This window comes from Nicotiana attenuata, chromosome 3, assembly GCF_001879085.1.
Source record: "Nicotiana attenuata strain UT chromosome 3, NIATTr2, whole genome shotgun sequence".
Lineage (NCBI taxonomy): Eukaryota > Viridiplantae > Streptophyta > Magnoliopsida > Solanales > Solanaceae > Nicotiana > Nicotiana attenuata.
Genome location: NC_031991.1, coordinates 11748510 through 11760332, shown reverse-complemented (window position 1 = coordinate 11760332; position 11823 = coordinate 11748510). Strand labels below are relative to the sequence as shown.

The 11823-nt window shown below is 38.1% G+C and overlaps 3 protein-coding genes across 3 annotated transcripts; 1 reads left to right on the top strand and 2 right to left on the bottom strand.

The window, feature by feature from the left end:
• Window positions 3479-7406, top strand: LOC109223317. The gene is made up of 3 exons (XM_019387578.1): window positions 3479-3754; window positions 4351-5644; window positions 6747-7406. The coding sequence occupies exons 2-3, from the start codon at window positions 4358-4360 to the stop codon at window positions 7221-7223; spliced, it is 1764 nt and encodes a 587-aa protein (XP_019243123.1). The 5' UTR covers window positions 3479-3754; window positions 4351-4357; the 3' UTR covers window positions 7224-7406.
• On the bottom strand, window positions 7445-9111 carry LOC109223318 (protein NDH-DEPENDENT CYCLIC ELECTRON FLOW 5). Its single transcript, XM_019387579.1, has 3 exons — window positions 8495-9111; window positions 7960-8418; window positions 7445-7884 (listed from the first exon to the last, which is right to left on the bottom strand). Exons 1-3 carry the CDS (start codon window positions 8999-9001, stop codon window positions 7690-7692), a joined length of 1161 nt encoding a protein of 386 aa, XP_019243124.1. The 5' UTR covers window positions 9002-9111; the 3' UTR covers window positions 7445-7689.
• Window positions 9409-11823, bottom strand: LOC109223319 (photosynthetic NDH subunit of subcomplex B 2, chloroplastic). Its single transcript, XM_019387580.1, has 3 exons — window positions 11266-11823; window positions 10002-10442; window positions 9409-9737 (listed from the first exon to the last, which is right to left on the bottom strand). The coding sequence occupies exons 1-3, from the start codon at window positions 11674-11676 to the stop codon at window positions 9543-9545; spliced, it is 1047 nt and encodes a 348-aa protein (XP_019243125.1). The 5' UTR covers window positions 11677-11823; the 3' UTR covers window positions 9409-9542.

Below are 11823 nucleotides of genomic sequence, written 5' to 3'. Positions count from 1 at the left end.
CTACGTATTATGTGAACATTCATTTGTTTTGCTACGTGCTGACTGGCTAAATAAAAAGAAGAGTGGGGAAAATCAAGAATAAGAAGAGAAAAAAAAAAGAGGAGAAAGACCAAGAGTGACGTAAAAGAAGAAAACCCGGTTTTAAAAAAAAAACCAGTGCTGGAAAAATACCCCAAAACTCTGCCGAATTTTTTTTTTTAAAAAAAAATTAGCCGAACTACGCGGGTCTGATTCCCATCGGACATGGGATACGTAGGCAACCTACATAAGGTCCGGCCTTATTTTGAAAAAAAAGAGAAAAAAAAAAGCGAGGGAGTCAAATAAATGCAGTCAGTCAAAATAAGTCAATTCAGTGTCGATGATGTTGTGAGCCATTCTTACCGGGATAGCCTTAGAATATTTTTCTCATTGTCGAAGGGCTATCCTCGTAATCGAATGGGCGAAGTTGAGAGCTGTCACAAAATAAGCCTGCCCCGGCCTCAAAGTTCGCACGGAATTATGAAGGGGCCATATTTGCAAAACTAGCCTTGTGGCTAAAATTGGCATATCAAAGAAGGGATCATAGTCTTTTACTAGAAAACTTTCTTTCAAAAGGTCCATTAGAGTCAACCCTAACCCAGCCTTTCTACAGGAACAAAATGAATATTATCCAGGATCCACCGAAAGTGGTCAGGGAGCAGGCTCGGGTACACTTGCGCATGTGGTGGAATGATTTGGATCAGGAAGGTCAGAAATGGTAAGACAACAATTAGGCGCTCTTATAGACGTTTGGGAGGTCAAACCACGAGACGATCTGATCAAGGCCATGATAACTTTCTGGGACCCTGCTCGTAATATTTTTTGCTTCTCAGATTTTGAGATTACCCCTACTTTGGAGGAGATAGCCGGGTACATTAAGTTTGGACGAGATTTGAGGAAGCAACAACTCATATTTCCCAGGGCTCCGTCGGTGTACAAGTTTTTTGACCTCCTGAATATCAGTAAACAGACAAGCAAGAACCGTGTAAGCGAAGGGTGTTGTGCTTTCCACTTTTTATACTTTAGGTTTGGACACTCTTCTGGTTTTGAAGCACATGAAAAGGGGTTGTGCAACAAACAAAATAAGGGTCTTTGGCAGCTTCATCGCCGGTTTGCATTTATCGTGGCATTTTTGGGGACAATGGTCTTTCCAAACAATAAGGGAACAGTGGATATTCGTATGGCTAGAATTGCACAAATGAAAGATCATACACTTGTCCCGTTGATATTGGCGGATATTTATCGTGCCTTGACTTCGTGCAAAGCCGGGGCCCACTTTTTCGAAGGTTGTAATATCCTCCTACAAATGTGGATGATTGAGCATCTTCGCCACCACCCCAGATTCATGAGCTATGGATCGAGTCCAAATAACTTCATCACCAGTTATGAAGAGAGGGTCAAGGATTACAATGTGCCGGAAGGGTTTGAAGCATGGGTGTCGCATTTGAAAGCTCTCAAAGCAAGTCAAATTGAGTGGTCCATAGGATGGCTCCCAAAGACGGAGGCTATATACATGACTGCAACCAAAGGCTACCTGAGGATAATGGGTGTAAGGAGTATTCAGCCATACGCCCCACAGAGGGTCTTGAGACAATTAGGACGGTATCAGATTGTGCCCGCAGACGAAGATCTGAGTACTCAGGTCATAGAGTTGCATCCGGAAGCTGCATTGCCTGAGGCTTTGGTTCAACAGGATTGGTACTCGATACTTACTAAGTACATGGGATCGGTTGTACTCATATTACACTTCTGTACTTCTTGTGCAGGTTCCGGTGTTGGTCCCAGCGGCGTTCAGAGGTGATTGCTCGGACCTTCTTCTCCTAGGAGACTTAAGGTAGTGTTGCTTCACGATCGCAGACCCTGGAGTCCCCTTCATATCTTTTCTGTTGTTAATCTTGTATCGGATAGCTTTAAATTTCATTTCAGATATTATATGAAGTATTCTAGTAGCTCATGTACTCATGACACCAGTTTCTGGGGGATAGTCTTAGACAATGTTGGTTGTACACTTATTATTCTTTTATGCTATTTCACATTTTAATTATTATAAATGCTTCTTTTATTATTATACTGCTTTGGTTATTGTACTAATGTTGGCTTGCATAGCAAACATATATTAGACCCCATCACAATCTGATGGTCAAAATTTTGAATCGTGACATATATGTAATAAATCCATAAAAAATAGGATCCTATAATAAGTAAAATTTGTAAGTATGCAATATGATGTTACAGTATTAATTAATAATGCGTTTTTTAACGAAAACCAAAATGGTCAGCACTTAAAAAATTGTTGTAATTTATCGTTCTTGATATTATAAAGGTGAAAAATTAGAGGAAGTAGAAGAAGAAAGACTTTTAAAGAGTGGAGTGATGGCCCCTTCCCTGCTATTGTCATTAGCCTTTTTGTTTTGTTATCTGCCAAAGCATTTGGTCTGAAGAGGAGAAGACAAAATCTATTTCAATATTTCACGCGCGGGAAACAAAAGCACTTGAGCTCTCTATCATTACTTTTCAAGTCTTACTCCGAAAATACTACATTACCCTTTCTCAAAGTCTCCCCTTACATTTGGTCGTTGATATGACTCGATAAATACTTGTCTTCTTTTTGTATTTCCAGTATTCATTGTAACACTTACATATGAACTTGACAAGAAAGATATACTTTTTAGAGATAATGAAGTAAAATTGTAACTCATTACAACCAAGTAAAATTGTAAAGTTCTTTATGTATGTAAAAATTTAAGTCTATTTTCAAAATTTAATAACGTAACACTTATAAAGGAACTAAATCAATGGTGAAAATATCAATCTAGCCCCGATTTTCTTCACTAGAAACGATAGCTTGTCCTAGTTTTATAGGTCATTAAGCTTTCCCAAGACCTCCCACGTACTCTTAACACCATTGGCATAACACTAACCAAACCCTTAGCCTTGGACTTTTTAAGGCACAAAACATTTTCATTGTTGGATTTTTTTGTACATTTCCTGAGAAATTTTTTCACTTTTTTCCGAAAGATGTTCACTTTTTTTTTTAAAATCAGTGTTTGGCCATAAAATTTTCAATTTTCACTTGAAGATGTATTTTAGAATTTTTCGAAAATTTGAAAAATTTCAAAAAACTGTTCTTCAAAATTTTCACTCAGATCACTTGCAAAATTACTTCAAAAACAACCCAAAATTATATTAATGTCCAAACACAACTCTAATTTTCAAATACCATTTTCACTTGAATTTTCTTTTGGAATTTTACAATTCTTATGTCCAAACGCCCATTATATCACAATAATTATTTTGGAGGGGTAATTTCGTCAAAGCAATATTGATTGAAGATGAAAACTCAAATACAGCTGGCGGGGTGAAGGGCAGCGGGGGAATTAAGGTCGAAAATTCAAAATTTAAGGGTACCCCTCAAAATATATTTGGATAGGTGAACTAATTAAGACAACGCACCACCAAAAACGCGGAGCAAATCCAAATTAAGGCAATATATTTGAGTATAGTAGTAGTATTGCCTTACTACTTTTTCTCTTTAATTACAATTACAATGACTTAACGTGTATACAATTCTGTGTTCACACTTGTCATTACTCGTATATTATCACTGAGATGTATTCAAGATTTATTTTCCATTTCAAGAATACCTTAGTGTTCCTGCTTTAGAAGAAAAGTTAGAGATATTGATCTTGTTGCTGCAGTAAGAATCTGAAAGGACTCATCTTTGACTGAAGAGAAGGTATGCTTCTTTTTGGGTCACCCATTTGGCTATTTTGAGTTCTTGAATGAAGATTTTATTTTTATAAGTCTCCTTTTAACTCTAAGAGCAAGATGACCTAAGTTTGTGTTTCTGTTTTATGTGTTTTGTTATAGAAAAGATTTAATTTGGATAGACCTGTATGTTTCTTGGATATCTTGGTATCAAATTGGGGCGCTTGTTTTTGTTTTCTCTTAGAAAATGATTTTATTGGGCTTTTAAGCAGAAGCATTCAGTTTGTTCAAATCTATAAGATTTGGTGGATTAAGTTCAGTATAGCCAGTGAATAATTTGCTGGAGTTATCTTTTTGAATTCCTTTGTTGTTACTGCTACACTGTCACGTTTTCATCTTATTGTGCCGAGGGTCTTTCGGAAACAGCCTCTCTACTCTTTCGGAGTAGGGGTAAGGTTTGCGTACACCCTACTCTCCCCATACCCCACTTGTGAGATTCACTGGGTTGCTATTGTTGTTCTTGTTGTTGTAATTTTTTGTAAAAAAAAAAAGAACAATGTCTATCTTTTTTTTTCCCGGGATTTTGTGGTTTGTCTAAATATTAGCATGGTTTCTTGGATGCAGGTAAGAGATGGGGAGAAGTCTAAGCCCAATACTTAGAAGACAACTGGAGAATTTGGACAAGGATGCTGAGAGTAGAAAATGTGCAATGAAAGCATTGAAGTCATATGTGAAAGAGCTAGATTCCAAGGCAATCCCTCTCTTTCTTGCTCAGGTTTCTGAAACTAAAGAATCCAATGCTTCATCCGGTGAATACACAATTTCACTCTATGAGGTACTTGCCCGTGTACATGGGCCGAAAATTGTTCCTCAAATTGATAACATCATGAGCACTATTATCAAGACCCTTACATGCAGTGCCGGTTCTTTTGCTCTTCACCAAGCTTGTTCAAAAGTTGTTCCAGCCATTGCAAGGTATGGTATGGACCCAACTACACCCGAGGAAAAGAAGAGATACATTATACACTCCCTCTCTAAGCCCCTCTCAGATTGTCTTCTCGGGAGTCAGGAGAGTTTATCTTCTGGAGCTGCTCTCTGCCTAAAGGCTCTTGTGGATTCTGATAATTGGCGTGTTGCTTCAAATGAGATGGTTCATGAGGTTTGTCAAAGAGTTGCCGGTGCTTTGGAGAAGCATACTCAAACCAATTCTCATATGGCTCTAGTCACTTCTTTAGCCAAACATAATAGCTTAATCATGGAAGCTTATGCAAGATTGTTGATACAATCTGGATTACAAATTATAAATAGTAGCAGCGGTGAAGGAGTTTCTCAAAAAAGATTGTCTGCCATTCATATGGTCAATTCTTTGATGAAGCATTTGGATCAAAGAAGCATACATTCTGAGCTTAGAATGGTTATTGAGGAGATGGAAAAATGTCAATCTGATAAGATGCTTTATGTTAGAGGGGCTGCATTTGAAGCATTACAGACTGCAAAGAAAATATGTTCTGAGAAGGGTCCAAAATTCGAGAGAGATGTGGATTCAACGACTGGATCCAACTTTGACAGTAGAGGGAACATTATATGGAGCTCCGGTGACCAATCACCTTTAACTGCATCACCAGAATCACACACAGTTAACTCGTTTGTTGACTATGAACCATTCATTGACTCCCCTCTTTCAATAAATCAGGGTAACGATAGAAGGAGTGTGAACCGAAAACTTTGGAGGAGGAGTGGAAATGGTGGTGTAGATGTGTCTCTAAAGGATGGCATCTTCTCTGAATTCACCCATGGAAATGGCGTCACACACTCTGAGGTTCATAACGATTTTGGAGATAACACTGCTGTGTTTGCTGGATTTTTGCCAGGATCTGCTCGAAATGGTTTTGTCAGAAGTGCTACTCCCAGTCCTCAGGTAAAACATGTTGTTGCCTACTGTTCTTTGCATAGTTTATATAGTGTTATTTCTAACCAGCAAATAATTTATGAAAATAGCGGGGAGTATTTTGGAGTTAAAAGTTAAGTACCTCATGCATTTATAAAGTAGAGAAAATTACTATTCGGTTATTTGAGATGTAGAGCGCATTAAAGGAATAAACAGAATCAATGGGTTCCCTCTAGTGGATGTGCAACAAAACTACTTAAAGAACAATCTTAGAAGTAAAATTTTTGATACATGATTACTATGGTCTGTGCAAAGAACTGAATAGAGATTGTAAAATATTCTAGAAGATGTCAACTGTTTTTGGTTTCTGTACTTTCTTTTCCAGAACAAGTGTGGCGTTTTCACTCGGGGAATAGTTCTGCATTAGTCATATGCTACATTTCTGATGGATAACTTTGGTTGGAAATTTATCAAGGATAGGGTTGCAACAATTATAATCTAATTTTTGTCAATATTCCACTAATAATATTTATTTTATGAACTTTCATAATTCAAAATTTTGAAATTCATTTAATAGACCAAATTTAAGCTGTGATGTGATGATTTTGTATCAAACAACTTGTCAATTGTACAATTTTTAACATTTTATCCCATGAATATTAAAAAGATACCCAATTCAAATTGAACTTCTCAACTCTTTGCTCAGTCAATTGTCTCACATAATATGAGCTGGAGGGAGTAGTAAGTTGAAACTTGGTATAGTTCTGAAGGGAAATATAAAACAACTTAAAAGAATAAATGATCAAGTTCATATTAGCTTTAAATACTTTGCTGTTCAATAGATGTTTCATGGTTTCTCTTATGTTGGATGTATGAAATATCAAAATTGCATCTATATGTCTTTGAACTGAATAGTACAATGAAATTTTGAACATCATAGTTCAGATGACAGTTTGTTTGACAAAATTAAATGATACTGTGCTTGTTCCAAAGAAGCATTGGATTTCTTCGAGCTTGCTATGAAATGCATTATTTGAAATTGAGCCCCTAGTTTGGCTTGTTATCAGTAAATATCAAGATATGAAGTTGAAAATATCACAGTATTGTTCACATTGCTTGTTTTGTGCTTCAGAGGTCACGTTCTCATGTTAATGTCGAAAGTGTGAAGATCTTTGCGACGCCAAGAAAACTTATTCATCTCCTTCAGGATGCCAATGATGTGAACTTTTCTGAGAGGAAAACAAGAAGGTTTAGGAGCCCTTCCTTGTGCAGATGTGAACACAGTCCAGCAAGGTCCGAAGAAAATGGCCTCTTCAATCGTAAAAGATGCGAGGATAGAGATGGGACAATATCTAATGATGATAAACAATGCTATCTAAACTCAGAATCAGTATCTTCAACAGATAATGCTCAAGCTGATGGGGATTTGCAAGTATCTTCAGACGACATTGCCCGAAATGGAACAGAATCGCAAGGTGTCATTCACCACAAAGGCTATGCTTCTGCTCGCATATTGTTCTTTGGTATCTTAGTTGTACTTTTGGCAGCCTTCATACTTTTGTTGTGGATAGGGGAGAAAGACCAAAGCGACAATCTGATTCCCACCTAGATATGTAGTTGGTCTTTTGTAATACATCCCACTCTTAGACAGTGGGTGCTAGATAGGACCTTCAGTATCTTAATTTTCTCATTGAGGATTAATGTACTTTGTTACAGAACTAGTATCCTATCATCCGAATTGATTTTCAGATGCTAATATGAAGCTAATTGAAGGCTTGTTTTTTGAGAAAGATATTGCCATTTCATCATGCATTGTCAATTTAAAATGAATTTGATCTCTATAGCTTGTTGAGTAAATTGATGAATGAAATTATATCTACAAGTTGTAGCCAAGTTAACGAGGGAAAACATGGGCAACAGGAAAACAGAGCTCTCCTTCTAACAATCAAATGGTATTTCAAACCAATTGTATCTGTTTGTCTTGTGATAGTGTTGTCTTCCATCTGTTGACTTGTTTAGTCACTAATGAGAGCTCCATTCTGTGTGAAAATAAGTTCATCTGCTGGTTCAGAAATTCACATATTTGGGTTATGCAAACTTTGTTTACCTCTCCATTCACTCTGCGATTCGATGATTATTGGTTGAAGCAAAGCTGCTTGCCCAACACATATATATGAATATCTTCCATAACTTTCATGACTGGAGCCAGGACTCAGCATGTACACTTCTTTGAACCCGTCCCGTCCTACTACCACTGAGTTTCGTCTTCCCTGTTCATGAGTAATTATCAAATGTCAAGAATAAATTAGCAGCTATATGACTTAATGCCCATAAAGACACTTTACCCGATCAATGAGTGTGAAGTTCCTAGGTGCACTTTGATAAATTTTGCTCATTTCCTCAGTCAAATGCTTGTAGTTGTCAGTTTCTTCACCCTCCAACTCTTGTTCTGTTTCTCTTGCAATTGTCTCATTTGTACCCCAGCTGGAGAATATTCCCCCAATTGATTTAGGATCCCAAAGTCTTTTAGAAGCCTGATTCTTTTTCTTCCCAAAGCCAGGAGGAAGGATGCTGAAGTTAGCCAAAAATGGAGGTTTGTTGAAGAAATCTGAACCTTCCAATCCGACTGCATAACTGGCTTCTGGTGTGCTTACTGTAAGATGGCTAAGAACTGAACCCATCATTCGGAGGCGTGACTTACCTAAATTAAAGACTTTAATCTCTGAAGTTAAAACATCTTGTTGCAAAGTAACCATATACTTAGCTTCAATCTTTCCATCTGAACTTGTACAAATCAATTCCACCTGCAATTCCAACTCGGACGTGTTAGTGTAACCACAAATGAAAGAGAGCTAATCTCATAGTAGGATCCAAAGGTACCTGAATAGATTCTTGAGGATCTCCTATAACTTGATGAAGAGCCCAAGAACTTGGAGACCATGAAAGACCATGATCGTTGTCGCAAATGCAGGCTAGTGAAACTCCTCCTTCAATGACTGGTGAACCATTCTGTCCTTGTGAGACAGTGGTATGCAACAACTCCAATGTGCCTCCATGCCACATTTGAGCTTTGTATGATGTGATCAAACCACTTGGAAGCATCAAGTTAGCTATACTTCCGTTCTCCAACGCCATGCGGACAACACAGCTGTCATTAACTCCTGTGAAGGTAACTCCATGTCCACTGAACTCACTTTCCAAGTATTCCGTGTCGATGGGCGGGTATGAGATGGAAGCTACCCCTGGCAATTGAATATTTCTTGTTAAGCTAGTGTACTGGAGGGGACTGCAGAGATGAGGAGGAAATATGGATTTGCTCACTGATCTAGAAATTGGAGAAGCTGAGATTATATTTGGAGAGAGGAGACAAGTGTTAATGGTAGCCATGCCAGAAGAAGAAGAAAGAATGGGGTGAGGTGTTTTAGTAGACGACTGAGTTTTATTATCCTTGTTCCATGATATGATAATTCACAATAACTTTTGGTTGGCTAAGGTTGAACATTTGAAACAGTGTGTGGATTATGCTCCCTTTTTTATATGATATTTTGGGTGGTGGTCCTACCTTTTGCTCTTTCATTTTTCTCTTTTCAGGATAGGATTTATGGATGTAACTTGCTATTCTATTAACATGTCTAAGCTTATCTTTTTAATTGCTGCAGTTTAAAGAATGTATCTCTAGCTCAACCATTTTCTGCTTGTTAACAATCATTTGCTTGGAGGATTAAACTGTTAAAAGCAAGGAAATGAACATTTGATATTGCATAATATTGATAACTACAGTTAGGCTTTAGGAGGAGGATACAAAAAGGGAATTTTCAATTATATTCAACTAAGTACATTTGATATTGCATAATATTACAGTTTCTTGATAAAGAAATGAAGAGGTACATAAAGCTTGTAAAAAGAAAATATGTACTCCAGTTTCAAACTATAAATTATCATGCTCAATAACTTGTGCTCCTCTCCACTCTTCACCAGGATTCACAACAAGAGGAACCAACATTGAAGCAGGGCCTGTGCAGATAAAGTATTCCTTCCCATACTTGTCCGAAAATGAACCCGGACTTGATAAGTAAATATCTTCAAACCCCATACGTATTATCCTGAAGAAGAGCTCACGGCCCTGGGGAAAAAAACATGTTAGTGCGAAAACGTATGAGAAATTTGTCCTGGAAATGGCAATACCTAGAGATCAAATGATATCTCTCCATCTTGAAATTATAACAACTTTTTTGGGTTGAATTAGATCCAAGACGTCAGTACAAACTAAGTGGACATTGTTATCCCACCAAACAATGAGTTATAAAGCGCGCCATTAATAACAGAAACGGCAAGCATGATAACCTATCCACTAGGAGAGTAGTCTTTTGTTTTGAATGTGATATACCTGATCAATTGTTTCATATTTTGAAGGTATTGAATTATAAAATTCTTTTGCTCTTTCTTCTGGTGGAACACTGTAAAGTCTACTGAGCTTGTGCTTCAATACAGTGATGGGAACATCTTGAGCAGACCATATTCCCGGCTTCAATTCGGGCTCCCAACCAAACGAGAATAAACCAGGCTCCTCAGTTTTCATAGCTTCCCCTGGAGATAAAATTTCAAAGGGAGAAGGCAAAGGAGGATGTGTGCAATAAGTGCAGCTGCGGAGTCCTTGTATTCCTGTACCCCCTCTTGTCTTAGACTTCAAATGGCTTAGTATAGCACTCGTTAACTTGACAGGCTTGCGGCCATTGTTCTTCACTATAACTGCTGTTGCCATGCTCAGTGGATAGAGTGACACCACATAGTTAATATCAAGACTCCCTCTGCTGCAGCTCAATTCAACCTGAAATTTTTAGTACATAGTGTCTGTCACAGTTATGCAGCTGCATCCCCTTTTTGAGAACAACAACAACAACAAGCCCACTATTTTCCCACAAGTGGGGTTTGGGGAGGGTGGGATGTACGCAGCCTTACCCCTATCCTAGAAGGACAGAGAGGTTGTTTTCGATAGACGCTCGGCTCCGGAGAACGGATGACAAAAGTAATGGCAACGAGACGTCAAGAAGAAGGAATAACAACAAGATAAAAATACTGAAGCCAAGAAAGCAATTAAACTCCAGGTAATAATAGCAATCTATGAATAAAAGGATATCATACTAACATTAATGCTAGCGAATTGGGAAAGACAAAGAGCTACGCTCGACTACCTACTAGCCTTCTACCCTAATCCTCGACCTCCACACGCTCTTATCTAGGGCCATGTCCTCAGTCAACTCCAGCTACACCATGTCCCGCCGAATAACCTCGCCCGAAGACTTCTTAGGCCTAGCTCTACCCCTCCTGATACCCACTGAGGCTAACCTCTCGCACCTTCTGACTAGGGCTTCCGTACAACATCCCCTTTTTGAGAAATTAAGAAAAATAGCAAAACAAGAAAGATAGTATATTTCTTTGTGAAAGGGAAAGCTACTTTCTGAACACAACATATTCTCATAGCTACTGGTAAGATTTGGTTTGCTTTTTCCAAATTCAAGAAAGTTAAATTGATATCATGGTTCTTATCCTACCAACATATATTGCAATGATGGACATTTAAGTAATTTTGATGATCATTCAGTCAAGAAACAATTGAATGAAAGAGTAGTGAAAACTGAGTAGTAACTGACCTGGAGAGCATCAATAGAGTCAGAATCAACATCTGTGACAGTCCACTCAGAAGAAGCTTTGGGTGGTGTTGTTGACAATTTAGGATCCAAGATTTCATTGATTACCAGAGCAATGCCACCTCTAGAATTAGAAGAAAAAGAGGAAGAAGGAGGAAGGGTATAAAGGACTTCCTCAAAACCATCATCTTTCCAATAAACTTTAGGCTTGTAAGAAGTTATATGGGCATTGGGTATCTGTAGCTTCACTGAGCTTCCATTTCTAACACTCAGCTCAACTGTCCCTTCAGACTCACAAAATTTTATGCCTTTACGACCGAATTTCTCTTCTAAACTAGTTGTGGTGTTAGCTGCAGTTGAAGCTTTAGTTACATTGAGCTTAGGCAGAGAAAGAGATAAAAGAGCTCCAGCCATTCTTAACCAGCAACAAGAGAAACAAAGAAAGAACAAGAAAGAGTTTATGGGAGCTTAGCTTCCACAAACACAGAGAGCAGTGAGTGCATAGTGGCTAAGGCCTATCTCCACCTCCTCCTTTCTTTCCCCAAAAACTAACTTTGGCAC

Excerpts from the sequence above, each read along its gene's own strand:
- LOC109223319 (XM_019387580.1), bottom strand. The coding sequence starts at position 11,676 with ATGGCTGGAGCTCTTTTATCTCTTTCTCTGCCTAAGCTCAATGTAACT. Across the intron at positions 10,443-11,265 it reads ACTCTATTGATGCTCTCCAG|GTTGAATTGAGCTGCAGCAG; the intron begins GTCAGTTACTAC and ends TAAAAATTTCAG. Across the intron at positions 9,738-10,001 it reads AATATGAAACAATTGATCAG|GGCCGTGAGCTCTTCTTCAG; the intron begins GTATATCACATT and ends TTTTTTCCCCAG.
- LOC109223318 (XM_019387579.1), bottom strand. The coding sequence starts at position 9,001 with ATGGCTACCATTAACACTTGTCTCCTCTCTCCAAATATAATCTCAGCT. Across the intron at positions 8,419-8,494 it reads ATCCTCAAGAATCTATTCAG|GTGGAATTGATTTGTACAAG; the intron begins GTACCTTTGGAT and ends TTGGAATTGCAG. Across the intron at positions 7,885-7,959 it reads ACTTCACACTCATTGATCGG|GGAAGACGAAACTCAGTGGT; the intron begins GTAAAGTGTCTT and ends ACTCATGAACAG.
- LOC109223317 (XM_019387578.1), top strand. The coding sequence starts at position 4,358 with ATGGGGAGAAGTCTAAGCCCAATACTTAGAAGACAACTGGAGAATTTG. Across the intron at positions 5,645-6,746 it reads GTGCTACTCCCAGTCCTCAG|AGGTCACGTTCTCATGTTAA; the intron begins GTAAAACATGTT and ends TTTGTGCTTCAG.